The 22,323-nt window shown below is 48.1% G+C and overlaps 3 protein-coding genes and 1 long non-coding RNA gene across 13 annotated transcripts in view; 3 read left to right on the forward strand and 1 right to left on the reverse strand.

Annotated features, from left to right (window-relative positions):
- Positions 1-1,419: 1,419 nt before the first annotated feature.
- On the reverse strand, positions 1,420-6,692 carry JCHAIN (joining chain of multimeric IgA and IgM). The gene is made up of 4 exons (XM_071431248.1): positions 6,535-6,692; positions 3,979-4,114; positions 2,740-2,820; positions 1,420-2,527 (listed from the first exon to the last, which is right to left on the reverse strand). Exons 1-4 carry the CDS (start codon positions 6,596-6,598, stop codon positions 2,326-2,328), a joined length of 483 nt encoding a protein of 160 aa, XP_071287349.1. The 5' UTR covers positions 6,599-6,692; the 3' UTR covers positions 1,420-2,325.
- A 2,583-nt stretch (positions 6,693-9,275) lies between these two features.
- On the forward strand, positions 9,276-15,423 carry LOC139591997 (uncharacterized). The gene is made up of 3 exons (XR_011679829.1): positions 9,276-9,442; positions 14,323-14,440; positions 15,338-15,423. It is a non-coding gene; the product is annotated as an uncharacterized lncRNA (long non-coding RNA).
- Positions 10,402-12,098, forward strand: UTP3 (UTP3 small subunit processome component). The gene has a single exon (XM_071431250.1). The coding sequence runs from the start codon at positions 10,455-10,457 to the stop codon at positions 12,033-12,035; it is 1,581 nt and encodes a 526-aa protein (XP_071287351.1). The 5' UTR covers positions 10,402-10,454; the 3' UTR covers positions 12,036-12,098.
- A 119-nt stretch (positions 15,424-15,542) lies between the features above and the next one.
- RUFY3 (RUN and FYVE domain containing 3) overlaps positions 15,543-22,323 on the forward strand; it is a 31,959-nt gene continuing 25,178 nt past the window's right edge. For 4 of the 10 annotated variants that reach the window (XM_071431251.1, XM_071431252.1, XM_071431253.1 and 1 more), the window contains exon 1: positions 15,543-15,848. In XM_071431251.1, the coding sequence (XP_071287352.1) occupies positions 15,560-15,848 (289 nt within the window). In that variant the 5' untranslated portion in view covers positions 15,543-15,559. Of the gene's footprint in view, positions 15,849-20,780; positions 21,597-22,323 lie in introns of those variants that run through there. The other 6 variants (XM_071431256.1, XM_071431257.1, XM_071431254.1 and 3 more) reach the window with 5 other exon arrangements.

The following is a 22,323-nucleotide window of genomic DNA, read 5'->3' on the forward strand; positions in this document are numbered from 1 at the left end:
TTTTTACAATGTTTGGGAGGCTTTATTTGAACATGTTTAATGTATTTGATTGCCAGCATTTCATTTCAGCTCTGTGTCAGTTCCTGGCCCTTAATGGCTGTAGGGAATTTGTCTTCTTGGAGTTAATATTTGTAATTCTGTAATTAAGAACAGGGTCAATGCTTTTTTCCTTAAAAAACCCCCAAAATTAAAAAAATCAAATCTCTAAGTCCAACAGAAATCTTTATTTCTGGGTCATGACTCATAAATTATTTGCAGATTTGAGACATAGGAGCTGTGTTGTTCTGTTCAAGGGAACAGGGGGATGTTCCTGTAATGGCTTGAGAAATGCACAGTCACTTGCAGCTCCAGGGGGAGAAGAACAGTCTAGCTGATGGTGTGATGGTGCTGATGGGAGGTATTCGTGTGGAACCTGAGGCTTTTCAGCCTCACCTTTGCTTGCTGTGGCATCCCTTTGCCTGCAGCACAAATGTTTCTTTCTCTGAGGGGAGGAATTGTTGCACATCATTATACTAAGGTCGAACCCAGCATGTGTATAGCAGTAACTGAATAGCAGAGGTTTGTTGAAAATGACAGACTGGTTTCCTAAACGTTGCTTGAGTACCCTCAACGTATGAGTTTTTAATGAAAGCCTTTAAATGTCTTTTCATGTCTTATGAGGAGTAAAGAGGTGGCATGGAAAAGACCTTTAATTTCTCCCTCTGAGGTTACTTCATATCTGTGATCTAATAGCTTGTAACATCACAGTATTCTGAGACTGGGGAATGGTTTTGAAAATGAAAATGTCTTTGAGACATATTTTGGTGGGTTATACATACCCACTGCAATACTTAGGCTGCCAAGAGGCCCTTTGCTCCTGGTGTTTCTTTGAATTGGCTTATTTTTGCATGAAGGAGAAGGGGAAATGGTGTTTTTGAAAGTTTGTTTTTCATAACTGTGATATAACATCAGAATAATTTGTGTTAATCCTTCTTTGTATCTTTGCTCTTCAAAATTTGGCCCCACATGATTTTATTTCTTTAGGACTGACACCTTGCACATGAATGAATATCCTCCAGATTACCTGTCTTAAAAGTACTCTATTCAGGGGTGGTGAAAACTTCTGATCTGTGGATTGCACTATCAAGAGTTAATTTAGGTGATGTTTGGATTTTGAGACTCAGATCCTGCACTGATTTGGAATCAAAGCAGCTCAGTGATGCAGATCTGATCTTAAAATTATAAACCAGTTCAGCCTCAATCTGTCAGAGGTTCTGCAAGTGCATGGAAATATTTCTATTCTGGTATTTTGGGAGACTTTGCCTATAAATATAAACAGTTATTTAGGGAGAGTTTGATTATTTGTGAAAGAGAAAAGAATATGACTATAGGTTTGGCTTCCTTTTATGCCTTCTTATTGAATTGAACACAACACACAGCTTGATTGCAGAAAAAAAGTTTATTGAATGTTTGACTAACAAACCTACAGTTGTGGGCATAAGGTTTTGCTGTTTCATCACTTCAATTCTGAACCCTGAACGAGGGTCCTGTTCTAGCAATTTTTGTTGCGTTTATAGAATTTTTTGAGGTTTTAAATGCAAGATGAGGAAGGAACAAGTAAAGAAATTTGAGCCTACTTGATTTTTTTTTCCTTTCACCACTTGAACCAGGAGCAGGGGTGGAAGAAGGCAGCAGTAACAGTAAAGCAGTGGGGAAAGTAAAATGCCCAACATCTCCCAGAAGAGTTGAGTATTCCTGGCACAGCTGAGGGCTTGGCAACTTTGCAAAACGCTTCAGGGTAGCTGCATCTTTTGATCTTCTCTGAATCTGGGAGAACTGGAAGCTTGCAGATGTCCAAGTGCTAGAAGGGTCTCTCATCTTTTCTCTCAACTATGGTTTTACAACTCTCTTCTAAGGGCGTAAATGCTGCTAATGTCATCAAAGGCCTTGTGTGAAGGTCACTTCAGATTGCTCAGGGAGGGAAGGGCACAGACACTCCTGCTGATGTCTGGGGGAGGCACACAGGAGCCTGAAAAGGACAGCTTCCCCAGAGCTGTAAATCAGTGTAATTCCCTTGACTTCAGGGGAATGCCTTATATCTGCTGGGGGTCTGGTCTGTGTGGTGTGAGACACAGCATGGCATTGCAGATACATGCCAGGGAGACTGAAAGCCAGGAGCTGCTCTTGGGAGATGGCATGAGGCTGAGGTTGGAAATGGGAAGAGACAAGTTGGGTTACTGTAGGGGCAAACATTTGGGGTGCTGCCATCCAGGTGCTGTGGTGCTCTACGTACATTTAGGATAGGAATAGGGGTGCTCTGAGGCTCTGGCACAGCAGAGGGCCGAGCTACTGGGCGAAGCAGGAGTCTGGGGTCAGAGCTGCTGGCACCTGCATCACCTCCCCGTGGTACAGCAGGGGCACAGGGGAGCTGTAGCACTCATTCCTGTCGTAGGTGTAGCATGTCTGAGGTTCTTCACAGGAGTTGCCCTGCTGGGCCTGGTGGATGGCCCCACCCAGATCAATTTCTATAGGTTCACAATTTTTGCAGCTGGAAGAGATGGAAAATGGAACAAGTGTGAGGAGTTAGGTGAAAAGATGCCCCTGCTGAACCCCCAATCTTTCTTGCTCATCTGCATGTAGAGCCAGGAGAGTGCTGTGCCCTTTGTAGGTATTCCAGGGGAACATCTGGCCCTCTGACATCTTTTAGAGCTGCTGAGGGTTAAGTCTTGGCAAGTGAAGTTAGGAAATAAAAGTACTTACAGTTCACTCAGGCGGTAGACAAAAGTGGTCCTGAGTGGGGACAAGGGGTCTGAGATGTTCTCCCGAGCCTTCAGGGGGACTCTGCAAAGGTGGGGAGAGAGTCACTCGCTGAAAACTGCTTTTTAAACAGAGTCTGCTCTCTTTTGAGCAAATCTAAACTTTCATCTTCTTCAGGTTATTTACATTCTGACCCTTCTCCAAATCTTGGTCCTCTGCACCCTCAAAGGCAACAACCCTCCCCGACAGGACTGCAGCAATTGATAATAAGTGGTACTTGCAAGTGACAGGGCTGAGAAGGTTAATTTTTGTTAAACTCTGAGTTAGCAGATGCATGAGGCTGATGGACAGGGATGTTTAATTAGTGGTTCTCCTGTTGTGAGCTCTACAGCACTCCTGCAGCTGTTTCCCAGAGATACACACATTTCTGTTAGGTTTGTGTGAGTGGAGAGTGTGGTATTCACATGCCCTCTGAACAGAGAGAGGCAGAGAAATGAATGACCAAAACAATTCTTGTCTCATTTGCTCCTCCTGTGTTTTTGAACATGTGGAATGTGTTGGAAGATGATTTACCTGAAGGTGATTGCTTGATTGGATTCTGGTGGGCATTGTTTATGTTAATTAGCCAATCAGGTCCAAGATGTGTTGACTGGTCAGCAGACAGTCACGAGTTCTTGAGTTTAGTATAGTTCTTGTTAGTGTAATGCAGTGTAAAATAGTTATAGCATAATAAAGTAATTATTTAGCATTCTGATACCGTGCAGTCAGATGCATCGTTCTTCCTGCTTGGAGCTGCCTTGTAAGTACTATAGGAGAGGACAGGACAAAGTCCTGCTCTTGAACTGAGCTCTGTCTCATGGGAGACCACTTAGGCATTAACTGATAGTTGATCAGTTTAGGCATTAACTATTTTCCCAGGCTTTCTGTCAGGTCAGAAAGTAAATCCAGTGTCATGGGCCCAATCTGGTTTCAGGTTAGATCTACTTCCCCAGCCTATTTTGTGAAGTTACTACCGGTCTGCTTAAAACATGGCGATGATTTTTTGTATCTGAAGGGACAAACACCAGAGAGGTTCATGTGAGGCAGAAAAGCTCCTAGCAAAGTGAAATACTCAGGATACCACAGAAAGCAGCCCACATGAAAAGCTATTCACTTCACCAGTGCTGGGACATCAGAAACAATGCAAAGAAAACTGGTATAACACTGCTCACCATCTCTGTGAAATACCTGGCTGCCACTTACATGATGCGGATGTTTCTCTCCAGGACTTCTTCCTGAGGATTTTCTTGTGAGGGGACAAACTTTGAGGTCACTGTTACGCACTGACACTTATTATTGACCAGCACGTACTCCTCATCGATGGGACCCACTGGATAACCTGCAAGCACAGGATAGGCAATCCCAGAATCAATAGCAAAATCCTTGAAAGCTGCTCTAGAAGATAGCCAAAGGATGGAAATGCCAGCAATGCACCATTACAGCACCTGGATTGAGGTTGCAGCAGGTACAAGTGAGTCTCTTAGCAAAGATGTGTTCAGCTGTCTTCCTGCTCAGCTCAGTGTGCTGCTGTGTGTAGGGGTGGTGGGACTGGTGACTGAAGTGCTCTTTTACTAGGAATTGCTTATGTGATTCCTCTGTCATGCACCAGAACTGCTCGAGCAGTCCAAACCCCAGTTTGGATCTGATCTCTAAACAAATGTCCCTCACCTTGCCAATGTGGCAGATGTGTCAGTTTTCCTTGTGAGGTATCCTGTCCTTCAGGTTCCTGGGGGAACAGCTGCCAAAAAGCAGGAGGACCCAGAAAGAAGGCAGCCCACTGACGTGGCAGGGAAGAACAGGTGGCCCTGATGATGCTTGTGGTTTGCAGGGAAAACTCCAGTCCTGATTTACCCCTGCAAACTGCTGCTTCTAGCATGCTACTCGATATGAAACTCAGTCAAAGCAGGCTGAAACATGCCAGGTGTCACTCAGAGGCTTTTGGGATGTTCCTGATGTTGCATCATTCTTGCTACAGCACCTTCAGCCTGCTTACAAGTACCAGACTCAGTGATTTTTGTCATATGGGGACAGTTTGTTTTGGACTCAAATGGATCTCAGTTCTTGCCTGCTCTGCTTGTCTCTTGGTTTAATCAGAGAGAGAAAGAAGAAATAGGCTGAAAAAACCTGGGTTAATCATGTCTATAAAGGATTTTGGAGTTACTTGGACTTAAAAGCCTTGGTCCTTCCTTCCCCTGTAATATCCTGGTCTCATCTGCTTCCATTCCAGGGTTTCTGAGATTGTTACAGGCACCCTAACTGTGAAAAAGGTTCCAATACTGTGTAAAATGATGCCTCAGTGACCCTAGAGTTCACCTGCTGCTTACAAGTGCTGCCTCTGTGGCCTTGGGCAGCAGTAGACCTGCTGGATATGATTCTCTATGGACTTCCTAGCTTGGGAAGGAAATCACTTTCCTAGCTTGTTCTCCAAGCTTCTTCTCTGCCAACTCATCATTCCACATGAGCTCTTTCCTCTGATGCAGAAGCCTCCCAGAAAAGCCTCTCTAGTCCTTGGCTCCTTGTCTTGGCCTCTCTTTTGGCTCAAGGGAAGTCTCTGGCTTTTTGTCCATCACACAGCTCTTCCTCTGCTGTCTGTGCTGCATTCCACTTAACATCGTGTGCAGTTCTTTCCCAACCCTTCATCCAAAGCCAATGTTCAAGTCAGATCCTATTGGCTTTTGGGCTGTCCCAAAACCTCTCAGAGCAGGCTTTAATTCTAAAATTAGATTAGCACAATCTTATGCATATGCAGGTTTTGCTGACTGCTCTAAAAATACTGCCCTGATTTAATTCCTTGTGTTATGCTCTTGGCTTCACTGTTAAAGTTACTGGTGCTCCATCAATTTTTCATTTAAGATTACAATGCTAAAAAAAAAGTGATTTTACCTGCAGTATCTCCATGTGTCACCCAGTGAAGTCTCTTGGGGAGAAGGTATTTAAATGCAAGATTTGCTAATGCTGTTCTGAATGTCCTCAGGTTGGATTTCCTGATGCCCGAGTTACTGCACTGAGCTGTTCCCTCCCTCCTCAATACTTATGTGACTGTGTTTTGGACAAAATTTCTCAGCATCCACTATTGCTTTGTCCTTTGATACATTGTGAAGCCCAGCAGAACTGCCTGGGGTAAGCAGCAAGATGCCCTCTTACAAAAGCTGCAGGAAATGCAAGGATGCAGCTGTCTGTGCTGTTGGGATGGTTATCCCTGAGCACTGACTCCATCCTGCAGGTCAGATCCACCATGTGCAGCATGAAGGATTCACACTCTCCAGAGACCTGAGAGCCGCACTGAGCAGTGTGCTGGGAGGACAGGCTGAGCTCAGTTGAAATCAAGAGTTTCCAAGAAATTCAGTGGAGTCACATGATAAGCTACAGTTTAATCAGAATAAGTTGGCTGTAGCTGTATGGCAGGATTACCAGGAAGATTTTGGAAGCCTTTAGATGTAGCAGCTAAGCTCCCTAGGACTGCAGGAAAATGAGCATGCACATTTGCAGTTTATTGCTTCAGGAACCTGAGAGAAAAATGCCTAATTATCAAGTCTTAAATTTGGAGCTAGTCATCAAGTTATCCTCCAGGCAGCAATTAAAATCCCACTGCTCTGATGCAGAAACACCCTGAGGAGTCCAAGCACCACTGAAGCACAGCTGCTTGAGAGTGGGCTTTGAGATTTGATTCCTGACTGTTAGAATAATTCAGGGTAAATGACACAAAACCTGCCATTGATGTCTTAATCCCAGTTTTCCATTTTTTCATTGTTCACCTACCTGCCACAAGGATGGTCCCCAAGGAGACGGCCAAGGCAACAGACAGCGACCAAGTGGTCTTCATCTTGCCTTCCCTTCTTTTGAAGAATGGCAGTGGAGAGCCTGACTCTGCCTATAAGGGCGTGTGCAAATGGGTTTCCTAAAATAAACAGCCTGGCCAACACTGGAAAATGTGGCTGGTGACTGAAAGCAGGTGTGTTAATGCACTGAGACCTCTGGCTTTCGGAGAGGAAGGGGTTGCACTTTTATTGTGCTTTTTTCTGTTTTTCACCAGCAGGCAACAGAGCTGCTGAGTACAAGGACATCTTGCCATCAGGGCTAGTGGAAGGTAAGAAAGTCGAAGGGTCACAGCTCTGTTTCCTAATTTTGAGACATCAGCCTTAAAAATCCCTTGAGTCCTATTAAAAAGACCACTTCAGGCTTCAAAATCAAAGTTGTGTTTAGACCAGCTGTGTGCAAACCTGAATTAAGGGCTGGAGAGATCCTGCAGTCAAAGCAGGAAAGGTGACAGGGCAGGGCTGAAAGAGGTACAGCCACTGCAGCTCTGCCCACTGCATTGAGGAGTTCATCTTCTTGTGAATGGACAAGGGACTCCATGGGATTTGTGGTTTAAAAGTGGTCCTGAGTCAGGTGCCAGGAAAACCCTGGAGTATTGGTCATGCAGACTTTTCCTGAAGGAGGCTGGTACTGGAGAGGGCCTGCGATTTTGGGATCATTTGTGTAACTTCTGAAGAGTAAATGTAGCCTATAATGGCCAGAGCTGTCTCTGTAGCATTTGCATGTGTCTTGTACAGAAAAAGCCACTTTTTAAGGGAAACCCAAGCTTAGCAAGGGCCTGGATTTCTTGCCAGGCCTCTTCAAGGGGCTGAGCTCTTCTGGCAATGCTGCCAAGCATCCTAGCTCCTGTCACCTTGCAGGATGTCTCCCTTTTTCCAGACCCTGCTGGCTGGGTCCCTAGGGCCAGAACTATTCCAAGTCCCTGGTTGTGTGCCCTGAGCTTTTTCCCCAAGCACAAACCCCTCACCCTGCAGCTGCATGATGCAATGAGCTTTCAGGCTACATCAGCAGTGCTCATGTGCACGGGGAGCGTGGGACTTGGGGAGGGGGGGAAGATGGGTCACAGCCAACCCCTCGCAGGGCATTGGGCTCTTCCACAGTTCTTTACAAACCTTGTGTTTGCTTTAGGAATCTGTCTGTAGCAGAGAAAAGATGTGGGGTTGTTTCCTTTCCCCATCCCAGAAAGCATTGCTAACAGTTTTATGCAGCCCTCTATCTGAGACAGGGGCAAGATGTTCCCTGTGCCCCATTTTTAAATAAACTTAGCTCACCAGTTCTGGTAGGGGTGTCTGTCTAAAGTACTGTTTGTTTCGGTCACTCTTTTTTGTAAGAATTCTGCTAGGATTATACAAGAAGGGAGGATGCCAGCACCAGAAAAACAACATGCAAGGGAGGGCTGGTGCTTATCTGTTTGCCTAGCTGCAATAACAAAAATATGGCACTGGGAACATGCAAGGAGAGTATTTTCAAATGTCAAGGCAGAGACTGAGCAGAATTCTATCTGTGTTTTTCTGTTAATTTTGGTGGTTTTCCCTGGCTGCCGGCGCTCAGCGTATCTGGATTTCGGTTGCTAAATGTACACCTGTGTGTACAGCCCCTTGGTCTGGATATGATGACTGGAGAGCTATTTTCAGCCCCTTCAGCCACCTGCATGTCTCTGGGGATTTCTAGCTAGATCTTGAGAGTAAGGCTTATGTTCTAGACTGTTATTTGCGTGGAATTACCCTTGTTTTACTGGATGCCTTCTGGAATTTTATCTGGGTGAGCAGGTGTTTGGCAATGGGCTGCATGGGGAGCTGGACTCCTAGCCTCCCTGCAGGACAGAGGCTAGAGGTGGAATAATTGAGAATTGGAAAATAATTTGGAACCAGCCCTGTGGTTTCAGTCTCTGTTCACATGTCCTGTGTTTCCAGGTGCCCTTGGATGTGCTGAACTAGGATTTTCCAGGTAAGAAGCTGGGCAGGTGCCTGAGTGAAGTGGGGTGAAATTGTCATTGCTGTACTGGGGGAGTTGGACAGCACCAAGACTCAGGGCCTCTCCCTCCACATAACACACCATCCACAAGCAGTCTGCCCCGGGCTTCTGTTTGCTCCTCCTTTCTCACTTGGAAGCCAACAGAATGGTGCATAAACAGACCACCAGCAGTCCCTGATTGTTGTCTTGGTAGCAGTGATCCCATGCTGCCTACAGCAAACTGGTTTGGCTTGAGCAGCTCCTGGTTGACTGGATCAGCTAACTCATGTTGGAGATCATCTCCAGCTTCACCAGAAGGGACTCATGTTTTCACTAAGTCCTGGCAAAGGTTTGAGGAGACACGGATTGTTTCCTGCTCTTGGAAATTACTTTGTGTTGGGGGACATGTCAGTTCCATTTAAATCCAAGAGAGTCCAAGTGGAAGTTAATATGCTGATTTTTAAAAGGGCAGACTTGAAAAAAATTAGGACACTTAAAATGGAAACTCTCAAGGTCAGGGACATGAGCAAGGCCTGGATTTCTCTAAGTCACAGCTGCAAAAGTTACCTGGAATTTTAGCCTGGCAGGATCTGGCAGCACATGTCCAAGTATCAAGTGAAGATTTCCATCAAGGTATAGCCAACAAATGTAGTGAATGCTGTGTCTCCAGACCTAAGTTACTCTTGTTGCTCTTTCTTCTACAGGCCTGTATCCAGGCAGGTGATGGCTGAAAACTGGCAGGGACAGATTTGGAAAAGCGGTCTGAGGCAAAAGCTGTGTTTGTGCAAGAAAATTTTGATCCAGAGGTGACCATGTGAAGAGGCTCAGTGTGTCAAAAAGATAAAACTGAGACCTGTTTGCCAACAGATGGATCAGGATCCAAATGAATCACCAAAAAGTGAGTAAAGCTCCCCACTGTGTTTCAGCTAATTTGAATATCTGTTTGACCTGTTTTTTTTTCTACAAAAAGGTGGGCAGGAGCATTTATAAATACACCTGCACCTGTTCTGTGGTGAGAAAAAAGCCCCTGCACTCGTACGCAGAACTGCTCTTGCTGGGAGGTGTGCATGCCTGACTTATCAGGCTCTGGGTTTCTCAGCTTGGACTACACTAATTCCTGTGTCTCATTACTCTCTTCTTTTGGCAGGGCTCCCTGCAGCTCATAAAAGCAGATTGCTTCCCTGTGGCTCAGTATTAATGTCATTTTCCCTTGGGAAGGGTGGGAGGCTGGGCTGGTGGCTGCTGCTGTGGCCGACAGGCACAAAAACACAGGATGACAATGCAGAGGTGAGCAAGTACAGACTGCATTAGAAGCTCTCTTAGGGAGGCATCCCCAGGTGTTGAAAAATCAGAACTACTCTATTTCTGGGACGCGAGGATCTCTTGGCATAATGGGATAGATTCAAGGAGTGCAGAGGTGATCAAGCAGCGGCTGCCGAGCTGTGCAGCCTGAAGTAGAAGTGCGATTCGGTGACGGGAGAGGTCATGTCCAAACCTCGGAAGGTGTCCGGGGAGGTTTGCAAATACTTCTGCTTCTCTCAGAGTTTGATCGGGTCTTAAGGAACTGAGTACCAAGTTTTGGTTACAAGGGCACAGGTGTAAGGTGTGTTCTCCATCTGTTTTTTTTCCTCGCCGTAAGATGACCGCACAGACAGCAGCTGTACTGGCTGGACTTCTATAGGAAGAAAAAACCTTGAGGAGAAAACAAAAGGCTTTTTCTTTTATCTTTTTTTTTTCCCCACGTGGCATCATTGCTTGCGAGCGCTGCCACGGCTGAAACGCTATCTCCCCGCGGGGCATCCCCCGCGTTCCCGGGGGCGTGCCCACGCTGCGGCCCTGGAACAGGAAGGGCTCGGAGAGAGCGGAAGGGACGCAGCGGAAGGGGAAGCGCGGTGGGGGCAGTAGGAGCCATGCGGACCCGGCGCGGCACCGTCCTGCGGCCGCGGGCCGAGCCCGCCGAGCCCGACGATGACCCCGCCGAGGTGCCCGGCGGCCGCGCCGGCCCCGAGGAGCTGGCGGACGATGTGGAGCGCTTCCATGAGGAACAGTTCCGCGCCGTGATGGCCGCCCTGGACAGCGGCGACGAGGCCGGGGACAGCGAGGAAGAGGAGGAGGAGGAGGTGCTGGGTCTGCAGCTGCCCGAGGACAGCGAGGAGGAGGAGGAGGATGAGATTCAGGATCGGAATCCCTTTGTGGAGTACAGCGCAGAGGAGGATGAAGATGGAGAAGATGAAGAAGGTGAGGAAGATGAAAATGTTGAGGACGGAGAAGAGGAAGGAGGCGAGGAAGATGAAAATGATGTTGAGGATGAAGAGGGGGACCTGTCCATGGAAAGCGACTTGGAAGAGCGCCATCCCGAAGCCAAGCTCCCTCATGAGCTCTCCTGGGGCCAGCGCAAGCAGCTCTACTATGACACGGACTATGGGAGTGATGCCCAGGCCAAAGGCAAACGGACCCAGCAAGAAATCGATGCTGAGGAGGAGGAAGAGGAGCAGGAGGCTCAAGTCATCCAGAGACGGTTGGTGCAGGATTTGGGGGAGGATGATTATGGTCTAGACATGATCCAGGGATACCTGGCTAAGCAGCAGAAAACCCATGATAACAAGGGGCAGAAAATTGATAAGGATCTGCAGGCCCTTTCCAAGAAGGACCAGCTGAAGCTGCTGAAGCAGGAGTCCCCGGAGCTCCTGCAGCTGATGGAGGACTTTGAGGTGAAGCTCATGGAGATCAAGGATGAGTTGCACCCGCTGCTGCAAATGGTCAGAGATGGCACCATCCCCCAGGGGAAGGGCAGCCGCTATTTGCAGACCAAGTATCATCTCTACCTGAACTACTGTGCCAATATCAGTTTCTATCTGGTTCTGAAGTCCAAGAGGATGCCGGTTCACAGCCACCCGGTCATCGAGCGGTTGGTGGAGTACAGGAATATCATCAACGACCTCGCTGTTATAGACCAAAAGCTTTCCCCACAGGTCCGTATGCTGCTGAGGAACTACTATGACAAGAAGGAAGAGAAGCTACGTAAGGGAAACAAGTTTTCAGTGTTTCTCACCATGAATGGCAACAAAACCAAACCAAAACGTGCCTCTGCGCCTGTTAATGGCCAGGCTACTGCTGCTGCTGAGTCGTCGGATGAGTCAGAGCTGGATGAGGAGGCTGCCCTAAAGTACTACAAGATGATGGAGGAGAAGCTGGCACTCAAGAGGAAGAGAAGTGGAGACCAGGACGTGCCTGAAGAAGCAGCGGTGTTGGAAGGAGAGGATCCCAGTAAGAAGAGAGGGGTGACCTATCAGATGATCAAGAACAAAGGCCTCACACCCAAGAGGAGGAAGATTGACCGCAACCCCCGGGTGAAGCATCGGGAGAAATTCCGGCGAGCCAAAATCCGCCGCAAGGGCCAGGTCCGCGAGGTGCGCAGGGAGCTGGACAGATATGCCGGGGAACTGTCTGGCATTCGGGCCGGGGTTAAAAAGAGCAGGAAGCTCAAGTGATGGTCATCTTTTTGTCAGATCTGCAAGTAGCAGTACTGCATCCAATAAAAATTTTATACATCATGTTGTGGGGTGTATTCTTAGGGAAACTGGGGATGGGGTGGTATTTGGTTTTTCTTTTTCAGAGGAGGCTTTCTAGAAGGTGCTGTCTCCGAGTAGCACAGGGCCCTTTCCACACCTCGCCCACGTCTGAAGGTATTTTCCTCTCTTGTCATGCAGCTGAGTTTCCCTAAACAGGAGACCTTGAGAGATTGCAAGGAATGTATCAGGCAGAGGGAATTAAATGGGCCGTGTGGGACTGGTGAGGAGATGGGATTGGATGAACCTCTTGAGGGTGGGCTGGGAAAGGGGCTCAGCAGCTGTCACTGGCCTGCTCTGTTTTGCTGTCTAGTTCTGATCCATCCTCTTCCTGTATTGAGCTGCAGAGACATGGTTAATAGTAGTTGATTTTTGTTCTGATTAACACCTTTGTTAGCTCTTAAATACCTAAAGTATGGGCACTTCTTTTAAATTACTTAGTTCCACGTGGTCTGAAATACTGTTTCCCTTCCTAAATTCAGTGAGAAGCAAAGCAAGGACTTGTCTGGATTTTATAGCCATATATGTGATAACCGTATTAACTTCCCCTATTATAAATGTTAAATGTTGTCTGCTGCTACAGGACTAAACACTGCTGCAGGACCACCTTACAGATGGCTAAGGTGTTATGTCTTCAGTGGGCAAGCAAACTTCAGGGGTGTTTTGATTACTGCCATGCCTTTTGGTGAATGCATTTTAACCCCACACTGAAGTGCTTGCCAGGAGCTGACTGTGAGTAGTCAGTTCAGTTCCAATCTGGGCTGTGAAGGAAAAGTGAGTGATAATTTTTCTGAAGTTTAACAAAAACTGTCTCAGGTAGAACCTGGACCTGTGTCTGGGACAGGTTTCAGGCAGCCCATGCCTTGGTTTGTGTACCATACCATCTGAAAGGTATTAGTTTTCCATATGGAATTATTTCAGGAGAATAATTGCTTTATTTAGTAACGCAGGTGCATCTTATGGGGGTGTTTTGTGTCTGTGATGGGCCTGGGGGAAGCCAGGAGACAAGTGTGTGCTCTTGATCCAGTGATAGGCCAGGTTCTGTAATACAAGCATGTAGCTGCTCTGCTTGTGCTCTGAAAGGGAAATGTGCTTTTTTGGGGTTATTGTGTAAACCTTAACACCCCAGGCCTGTTTCTCCCAGGAACATACTGTTCACTGCTGGCTGGAGAATATTTTGGTCATTTTCCAGGCTGCTTGTTGAAGGGAGAGGTAGAAACACAGTAAGCTTAAGCTGGACAGATGGGAACAGTTCTGTCTCAGGTGCACTGAACAGGTCTCCTTAGATCTGTGCTTATTCACCCGCCCTTACTATGAGCAACAGTGTCAGCTGCTCCTTCTTCCCAGGGAGAAGGAGCAGCTTTGCTGCTCAGCCTTGCTGAGGAGGGAAGCAGAATTTCCCCACCTTTAACTCCCCACTGGCATCATGGTTGGAGACTGCTACTGATAATGCTGAGCTCTGCCCTGATGGCTCTGCAAAGAGGTCAATAAGGGGTAAGATGCTGGGCAGAAAAAGCAGCTTAGGTGCTTTTTCTGGGGAGGAATGGTATTGTGTAACAGGCATCACACGAGGTGTGGAAAATAGCCAGCAGAGATGCTCCCTGATCTCATTACCACAGAACCTCCTTGTGCACGTTTCACCCTTGATGCAAAAATTAAGGGCTAATGGTCCTTCATGGGTCTGGCTTTGTGCTTCCTTGGAAAGCTCCGAGCAGCTGGCAAGCACAATTGTGGTGACTTCTACCTGAGCAGTAAATAAGGGAAACAACAAATTGGTGTGCCATTACAGACTCGTTCCTAATCCCCCTGGGATTAGGTTGAAGGCTGGAGAGAATGCTGCGTGTCAGCGGCCCAGCCCTGCCGGCAGATGGCAGCTCCTGGGTTAATGAAGATTAACTAGGCATTATGTCCACTTGATTAGTTGAGAGACTGGACAAAGCCATAAACATAATTCCCATTTGCTTTTTTGTATGGCTGATCATGGGAATGCTGTGATTATTAATGCTGTGGGAGGGGAGACACTGTACAGTGTCACTAGGAAATACTTGGAGTAATGATTTGTGCAGAAGGGAAATTCCTGGTGGTGAACAGGTTTTGAAAATTCCTGAGAAAATGGACATATGGAATCAGGCAAGGACCACAGGTGATCAGGAAAAGAAGCAAGGAGTGGATCAAAGTCCTGGTTAATGCTGCTTTTTTCCTTTTCCAGTACTGCTTCTGGGGAAGGTGCTGATACTGCCAAGAAATGCTTCAGCCATGAGACGGCACTTGTCCTTGCCAGGGCCCTGCTTGGAGAGGACTGGCAGCCTCAGCAGCACCCAAAGCAGGTGGGACTCACTCAGGTAACAGCTTTGTTTCACCTCCATCACCCTCACAGCAATCGAAGGACCTGCCCTGGGTCCTTTCCACCCGCTTGCTTGGAGCACAGTAATGCAAAGGACAGTCAGTCCTGCCACACCTGCACATAAACGATTCATATTTAAACTGACACAGGCAAAGTGTAGAAAGCTCCAAGGTATGAGCTATTGTTTTTCTGCACCTGGAAGACATAATCCTTGAGGGGTGATAAGCATCCAGAGTAAACCTGGCTGCCTTTGGAAGCTTGGGCAGAAAAGTACAGTGGCAGAGAGGAGGACAATGCTTTCTGCATCACCACCTGAAATTTCTGTTTATACAGGGCAAGGAAGGTATATTGAAGAACTCACATGGAAATACATTTGCTGCTGCCTTAGATTTTGTCAAGTTTTTTTCTAGCTGTGTGGGTTTTCCTAGCTGTGTTCCATAGTATTCCATCACACACAGTCTGGGTATTGTTTTACTCTTGTTAGCACGTAGAAATTCAAACATTCAACTGTGCAATTTGTGAAATTAAGGCATCTGTTCAAATACTTGCAACATGTTGCATGTCTTGGGGCAGGGCTGAAAAATTAGTCTCCATGAATCAGTAGCCTTTACAGTTTTGCTTTTGCAATTTTAATGTGAGATTTAAAAAGAAAGATTAAAAAGAAAGCAATGTGTTTCAGCTTGACCCCCGTGCACGGAAGGCTGGGTGTTCTTTATAAACTGGCAGATTTATGTGCTTCCTGCCTGCTGACAGCACCACAATCCACATTAATTACCTTGTCTTATGAAAGACTGTCCCAAGTGAAATTCCCAGTAGCACGCTGTATTTGGCAGTTGTAATACTAAAGAATATACTTGGACTTTTTCCCCTTTTGTCCCAGGATCTCAAAACGCAGCTGTCCATGAGTTCTCACGCCGGGGAAAGCCAAGGGGAGGCAGGAGATGGTGCCCCGGCTTCGTTTCACGGGTAAGAGCCCCTGCACCATCAGACGGTGGCGGCTGTCACCGGCCGAGCTCCCGGCGGTGCGGGGGGAGCCCCCGGGGGCGGAGGCTGGGGCGGCCGTGGCGCTTCCCGGCCGGGGCGGGGCGGGGCGGGGGCGGCGATGGCGGAGGCGGAGCGGGCAGCGCTGCCGCCGCCGGCGGAAAGTTCCCGGGACGGGGCCGAAGCGGAGCTGCCCCCCGGCATGGAGCGGCCGCCCGAGCCCAGGGAGGCGGCGGCAGCGGCGGAGGAGGAGGAGGCGCGCCCTGCCTCGCCGCCGTTCTTCCTCCTCTACCCCGGCCATGGAGGCGGCGCCGCAGCCGCGCCGCCCGGGCTGTGGAGACCCCCGGCGCCCCGCGGCGGGGCCGAGCTGCCCGTGCTGGTGCTGAGCTACCCGGGACCGGACGGAGCCCGTGAGTACCACGGGGCTGCTCCCGGGCCGGGAGCGTCCATCGAGGCGGGCAGGGCGGCAGGCCGGGGGTCGCTGGGCGGCGCTCCCCTCCCGGAGCGCCGCTGCCCCGAGCGGTGCGGCTCTCGCCGACACAGGCGAGCCCGGGCTCGGGGCAGCCGCCCCAAAGCTGCCCCTGCTCCCGGGGCTGCGGGGGGGACGCGGCTGCTCCCGGCGGTGGGAAGGGCGGGGGGCTCGGAAGGAGGCGGTTGGGGGGGGCGGCATGTGAGCCGTGCTGGCCCAGCAGCTCAGCAAAACCAGCCCCACAGAAAGCCCTTTGAGGAGTATCGGTGCCGCCCTTGGAAATCCAACAGGCTGCCCTGGCCACGCGGGGTGTAGTTTAGGGGCTGGGGAACACCCTCTCGGGTTTCGTCCTGGTGTTGGTGCGGAAAATAAATCCGTGGCGAGGGCACTGCGCGCTGGAGACCTGAAGAGGCTGAAGTGCATCGCTGTGTGGGGCGTGTTGGGTGACAAATAGCGTTCTCTTTTGTAAGATTCTTTATGATGTTCTTGTGGTGTATTTGTGGAAGCTGGAGTACTCTGAAGTACTTGGGTGTGTTCTAAAATCAAATAAGAAATACACACATGGGTGCATACAGAACAGATCTTCTCTTTTCCATCCATCCTAAAAATAACCAGCAGCTTCATCCTCTGGGCTGCTGCCAGAGCGTGTGTGACTGAGCTTTTGACCGTTGCTTTGTCACCTCTGTCCCAGGTGAGCATTCACTCACTCAGGAGTTGATTTGTTTGGAGCGGGTATCTGGTTTTTTTCTCCTTTGGAAGCTGATGTACTTGAAGGCATTACTCAGCAGAGCTAGAACCAGTGAGGTAAGAAGTCCGTGTCTGTAATGCCAAGAGGAGGTGAAATGCCCTGACTTTGCTCTGAGCTCTATGAAGGACTGTCTGTGACTGCCAACTTATGTCCAAAGTCCCTCTATGTAAAATTGTTGTTTGAAATGACAGGCCCCTTTCAATACCTTCAGTTTTACTTGTTATTTTTCCCTAATCGGGAGATCTTTACCCATAGTAAACCCTGTGATACGCACGCAAGGGCTTGAGCTACTTCTGATAGAAAAGAAGACTTAGAGAAAAATATTTAATTGTAGCTGTTCAAACTTTGTGAGGAGCTCTTATCTGGACGTGGGGAAACCGAAGTAGTGAGATGAGCAGTTTTGTGCACAGGGACTTGGTGGAGAAGCTCAGTGGTTCAGAAATGCTTTGTCCTGTGTCAGCCTTATTCTGCAGTGATTGTTCAGGTAAGCTTTGTGAGAAACCTTTACAAGATGCATATAAAAGTTCCCTTGTTTTTGTGAGCCATGGAGGTGGAGCTGCCTGTGCAGTATTGAGTGTCACAGCTCGCTCAGGGGCTGACTGATGCCGTCCGTATCTGGAGGGAGCAGGAATCAGCATCTATTTGCCTGGTGTCTTGAACTCTGTCTTCTGGGGCAAACTCTGTCAGTAAATTCAGTAAATCACTTTTTCCCACCATTTCTTTTTTTCTTCCTGTGTTTTTTTGTTGTTTTTTTTTTTTTTTTTTTTCCCCCAGTTCTCGCATTTCTAAGAGCATCATTCATTTGTTCCCACAGAGCAGCAGGAGCAGTTCTGCTGTAAAGTGTTACAGGGAGGCAGTGGCCACTACACCAAAAAGTATTTCACAGCATTTTGGAGGTTTTTTTTAAGTCTTTTTTTCCCTGTTACAACTCAATCCTTGAACTATTCTGTTGTATTCTCACCTGATTCCAAACATCAGGTGAAGGCCAGAGCTGCTTAGGGAAGGAGACTGCAAAAACTCATGGAAGCAGCACCTGCTTACTTGTTACAGGTGGTTCCAGACAGAAGGAACAAGGTGATGTACTTAAACATGCTGACCTGCAGCAAAACCTTAGAACAGAATAATAGCAACTTGATTAGGCGGTCCTTAAAAAAACCCTAAACCAAACCCCAGATGTTTGCTTGTTCTCACTGAAAGCCTACCCAATACCAGGAGGATACTTGAAGTAGACTTTTCCTTCCCTTTCCTTCAATTATGAGAGTTACTTCAATCCTTAAATAATATCTCCATGTTTCACAGTAGGTAAAGGAAAAATTGTCACTTCTTAACTAAGAAATTGTTACTGGTTTTTGGATTGTTAAACCTCCTTTTGCCCATTCCTGTTTGAGCTTGTAGGGTTGGGAGTAGCTGGTATTTGAGGTAATGTGCATATCTGTCCTGGCAGAGGAGTCAGAAGCAGACTTTGCTGTGTAGATGCTGTGTTGCTAATTTTATCTTTTTAGATTACATTCCATGTAAGAGATGGCTTTGTCTTTTTTGCTTTGCAATCTCTACGCAGCGAGGGGGAAATCTTTCTCCTAATGATGGAAGCACAGGTTGCTCCTGTGCAGGCCCTGAAAATAGAAGTGCACCCAAAGATGCGCCCTGGAGGTCCTGAGGGTGGTTTGGCAATTTGTTTGGGTTTCTTTGTGTAGATTATTCTAATTCATTCAGCTTTGAAACTCCAAATACTTTGCAGTACAGCTGACCTCCCAAATACTGGTGGCTGAGGGAGTGCTTTGTGCTCAGGTGGTTGGTCTGAAAATTCCAATGCAGTCAGTGTGTGATTCTTTAATCTTAAAAATGTTTTGGCAGACCCCTGCTGTGTTTTGCAATCTAGCCAAAGCCTTTAAGAGCTTGTGCCAAAGTGTAGCTCACAGGAGGGTTTGTAGGACCAGTCAAGGCTGCCTGACTGGTTTGAGATGGAGAAAGTGGTTCATCCTGAATAACCTCCTCTGCATTTATCTGTGATCTGTGATCGGGGTTTTCCTGTGTCCATGACCATCCTGGAACCCTGATGGAGTCTTACCAGGTGCCCTTGAGTTGCCTGGTAGTTGTATGAAAGGTTTTATGGGAACATTATATTTGATACCTTTCTTTTGCTTCTTCATGAGATGGTTTGTTGCTTTTAATCACTTTGGGGTGCAGGATGGGGATAGGGAAAAGCTTGTCTTGTGGTTTTCAGGGGGTGATAAAAAGTCATAAGTTAAACAGTTCCTGTTTGGGTTTTTTGGGGGTATTTTTGGTCTTTGGAAATAAGTCAAAGTTAAGGAACATTTTCCTAGTACTTTAAATATCTCTATGGAGTACTTGCAGCAGGATCATTGCATAAAGGAGCCTGAAAATAGAACTTCCCTTCAGCTGGAAGGGAATTACTGGCTTCTGTTCTTTCTGCATGTTAAAAGCAAACCAGTGGAAGTTGAATGGTTCCTGATTTTTTAGCAGACCTTCCCTGTGATCCTGATGTGTGGGGCACTTGCCTGTGCTGAGTTCAGCTGAAGACCCTTGTGAAATGGGAGCTGCAGGGTTACACCCAGTGCTGTTGGCATTTCTAATTGCTTTGAAAACAAAGAAATTAAACTGTCTGTAGTGAGATGTGTTGGATAATAGCGTGAGCAGTAGCTTATGGTGCTTTGCTGATTCTAAAGGGTTTGTTTTGAGCGTGTGCAGTTTGTTTAGACCCTGTCCGAGGGTTAGCCAGGGCCAGCAGCTGTTCAGTAGCAGTTGGTACGTGGCCCTGTCACTGTGTTAAGAATTTGGGGTGCTGCGATGTGGATGCTGCAGCTAGAGGCTGTGACTGCTGAAAGGGTGTATAAATATAGGAGTTAAGATGCTGTCAGCACGCTTTATGAACTCTGTTCTCTTGGGGAGAAGAAACAATAGTAATTCTTGTTTTCTGTGTGATAATTGCCCTTTTCGTCGCTGGCAGAACAGGCTGCCTGGTGCTTGCTTGGGTTTGGCCTAATGGGGAAAGAGCTGCTGAGTCAAAATGTGCTGCACTGAGCAGGAAGTTTTCACCAAAAGTAACTGCTTCCTCTTGCCAGTCAAAAATAGCAGCTCTTAATCCTCTTGCCCAGTTTTATGTACATGATGGTGCCCTTTTCTCCTTACAGCTGTCTGGATTGGCATGCTGAATTCTGTATCCAGCAATCTGTTTTGGCATTTCACATCCCCAAGAAACATGTGCTTGCCTCTGAGTATTTCATAGGGAAACAAAAAGCAGGGAGAGTAATCAAGGTCCCGTACACTGGGCATGTGTTATCAATATATTGTTCTGGTGCCAGCCTTCTCCAACGCTGACTGTCTGTCCATTTCAGATGGGTGTTACACATCTGCTCTCCCCAAATACATAGGAGCCACACAGGAATGATGTCGGATAAGCTCATTTATTAGTGCCTGATAGCATTGTTGAAGTGGGTGGTGACACTGTAGTGACCTTGGGAATGAGAAGCCAGTCTGGTGACTTGGGACCTCTTGTCCCCCAGCACCAGGACCCTGTGGGGTGGGGACACAGGTGAGATTCAGCCAGTCAGGAAGGGACAGGGAATGCAGTGCTGTTATTATAAAATACTATAATTATATTATTGTTGAGAGCCCAGAGGCCTGTTTCTCTTCCTGCTGAGTAACAGTATTTCTTTGTCAGCCTCACCTGAGCGGCATGATTTTCAGGGGAGATTTTTCAAGTATAAGATTTGGGTCACGGTGTTTGTGGTGTTCTCCTTTATTGTCCTTCCATGTGCACATGCCCTGCTAAAAGAGCTTCATCCTCAGTCACTGGAGCGCTTAGAGCCAGATCATTTTTTCCTTCCTGTTACCCTGAGACAATAAATCCATCCTAACATTTTTCTGAACGTGGGAAATTCTAGCTTCAAGGTGCCCCCTGAGAAGATGGTACGGCGAATAAAACCCAAACTGCGCCTCGCACACCTCCCGTGAAAACAAAGGTGCCGATTGAATTCCTGTAGTGGCATGCAGGGATGTGAGCGGAATACAAATGTGCCTTTGTATTGCTGGCGCTGCTCCTTTGTATTCCGGGGGCGATGGATGGGGGTGCGGCGGTGCTGCGCTCGCTCCCCAGCGGGCTGGCACAGCCCGGCCAGGAGCTGCTGTGCCCAGGAGCGCCTGACTGCCGGCCCCGCATCAGCAGCGTCTCGGCAGCATCCTGGGAATCGCAGGCGATCACATGAGCCTGGATTTCCAGCTCAGTTCATTAGTCAGCCATTTTGGTCGCCACCCTGCTCCCTGCGCACAGCCAATCCCGGCGGCACTCGCTGCCCGGGCTGCGCCGGGAGACGGGAGCAGCGCTCGCAGCTCGGCCACCGGGACACTGCCTCTCCGCTCGTCCTTTGTTTTTTTTCTGGGGTCATCACCAGAGGAAGACACTGTTTTTTGATTCTGCTGCCTCTTTATTTTTTTTTCTTTTTATTTTTTACTTGTTTTTCCCTGCTGCCTCTGGTGGAGAAGCCAGGTTTTTGTGGATGCTGAGGATCAATAGCCTCTAGCATAGCTGGAGACAACGGCAGTCGGTGGAAAGGAGGGAGGCAGAGCTAAGCGGGAAGGAGCAGCGTTTTTACCTTGCTTGATCTATGAAAAGGCCAGAGCAGCCTCTGTGATCCTGAGCAATCTGTCCTTTAATCGCAAGGTATTTCTGATTTTCTTCTTCAGAAAGGTTTTGTTTTTAGTCCTTATTTTGCCCCCGTTGTTGTTGTACCAGCTGAGTCATCATGTCTGCTCTGACGCCTCAAAGCGACATGCCAACCCCCACCACAGACAAGATCACTCAGGCTGCCATGGAGACCATCTATCTTTGCAAATTCCGCGTGTCCATGGATGGAGAGTGGCTGTGCTTGCGCGAGCTGGATGACATCTCGCTGACACCCGACCCCGAGCCTACCCACGAAGGTACGGTCCGGCTGTGCCCCGGGAGCCCCGGGCCGGCTTTGTTCCGGCGCTGCACCGCTTGGGAGGGGGCGTCTCCGGGACCACAAGCTCGTGTCCTGCCTGCGGAGCCTGGAGCAGAGAGCCAAACTGCTGCTTCAGATTGCCCTCCGAATTTGTAACCCAGCCCTTTAAGGCAGATTGGTGATGCATTCTCTTTTTAGCTGTATCAGGTTTGTCTATCTCAGGAAGGAAGAAAACCGTGGTGTGTGCTCGGTGAGACCATTTAATCATGATTTTGCCCTTAACCCGGGGCTGATAGCTGTGTTAGTGAGCAGCCGGCTGGTACCGGGGGAGCACGGTGGCAGCACCGCAGCATGTGCCCCGGTCGTGGGGAGTTTTTTGGAAAGCCCCAGCGATTACGTAGCGGTGCCCATTTTCAGGTGACGATGGCATCACAGTGCCCCAGCTCGCCTCTGATGAGCGTGCTGCTGTTTGTAATGGCTTGGAAGCCTGAAACGTGGGGATGTAGCACATCTTGCTTTCCCCTGGAAAAAGGATTTTGAGTTGATAAACAGTTTAGTAGCAGGACAAGGATTGAATGCACTGAGTATTAAAAGCATGAGAGGATATCTGTGCAGTGCTCTGCCAATAAACAAGTGGGGAAGAAGGGGAGGTGATGAGTTTCTGCAGGTGCTGAGGTTCTGAGTGCCCGTGCTAGATGCACCTTTTGGTTTTAGAGCAAGGACGC

The sequence above is a fragment of the Agelaius tricolor genome, unplaced genomic scaffold, assembly GCF_023055355.1.
Source record: "Agelaius tricolor isolate 1412-34295 unplaced genomic scaffold, bAgeTri1.0.p SCAF_8, whole genome shotgun sequence".
In the NCBI taxonomy this organism is placed as follows: Eukaryota; Metazoa; Chordata; class Aves; order Passeriformes; family Icteridae; genus Agelaius; species Agelaius tricolor.

Bases quoted from the DNA above. Each gene is read 5' to 3' on its own strand.
- JCHAIN (XM_071431248.1), bottom strand. From the start codon at position 6,598: ATGAAGACCACTTGGTCGCTGTCTGTTGCCTTGGCCGTCTCCTTGGGG. The intron at 4,115-6,534 runs GTAGGTGAACAA...CTGTGCTTGCAG, and splicing joins GGGGACCATCCTTGTGGCAG to GTTATCCAGTGGGTCCCATC. The intron at 2,821-3,978 runs GTAAGTGGCAGC...CCACCTTTGCAG, and splicing joins GAGAGAAACATCCGCATCAT to AGTCCCCCTGAAGGCTCGGG.
- UTP3 (XM_071431250.1), top strand. From the start codon at position 10,455: ATGCGGACCCGGCGCGGCACCGTCCTGCGGCCGCGGGCCGAGCCCGCC.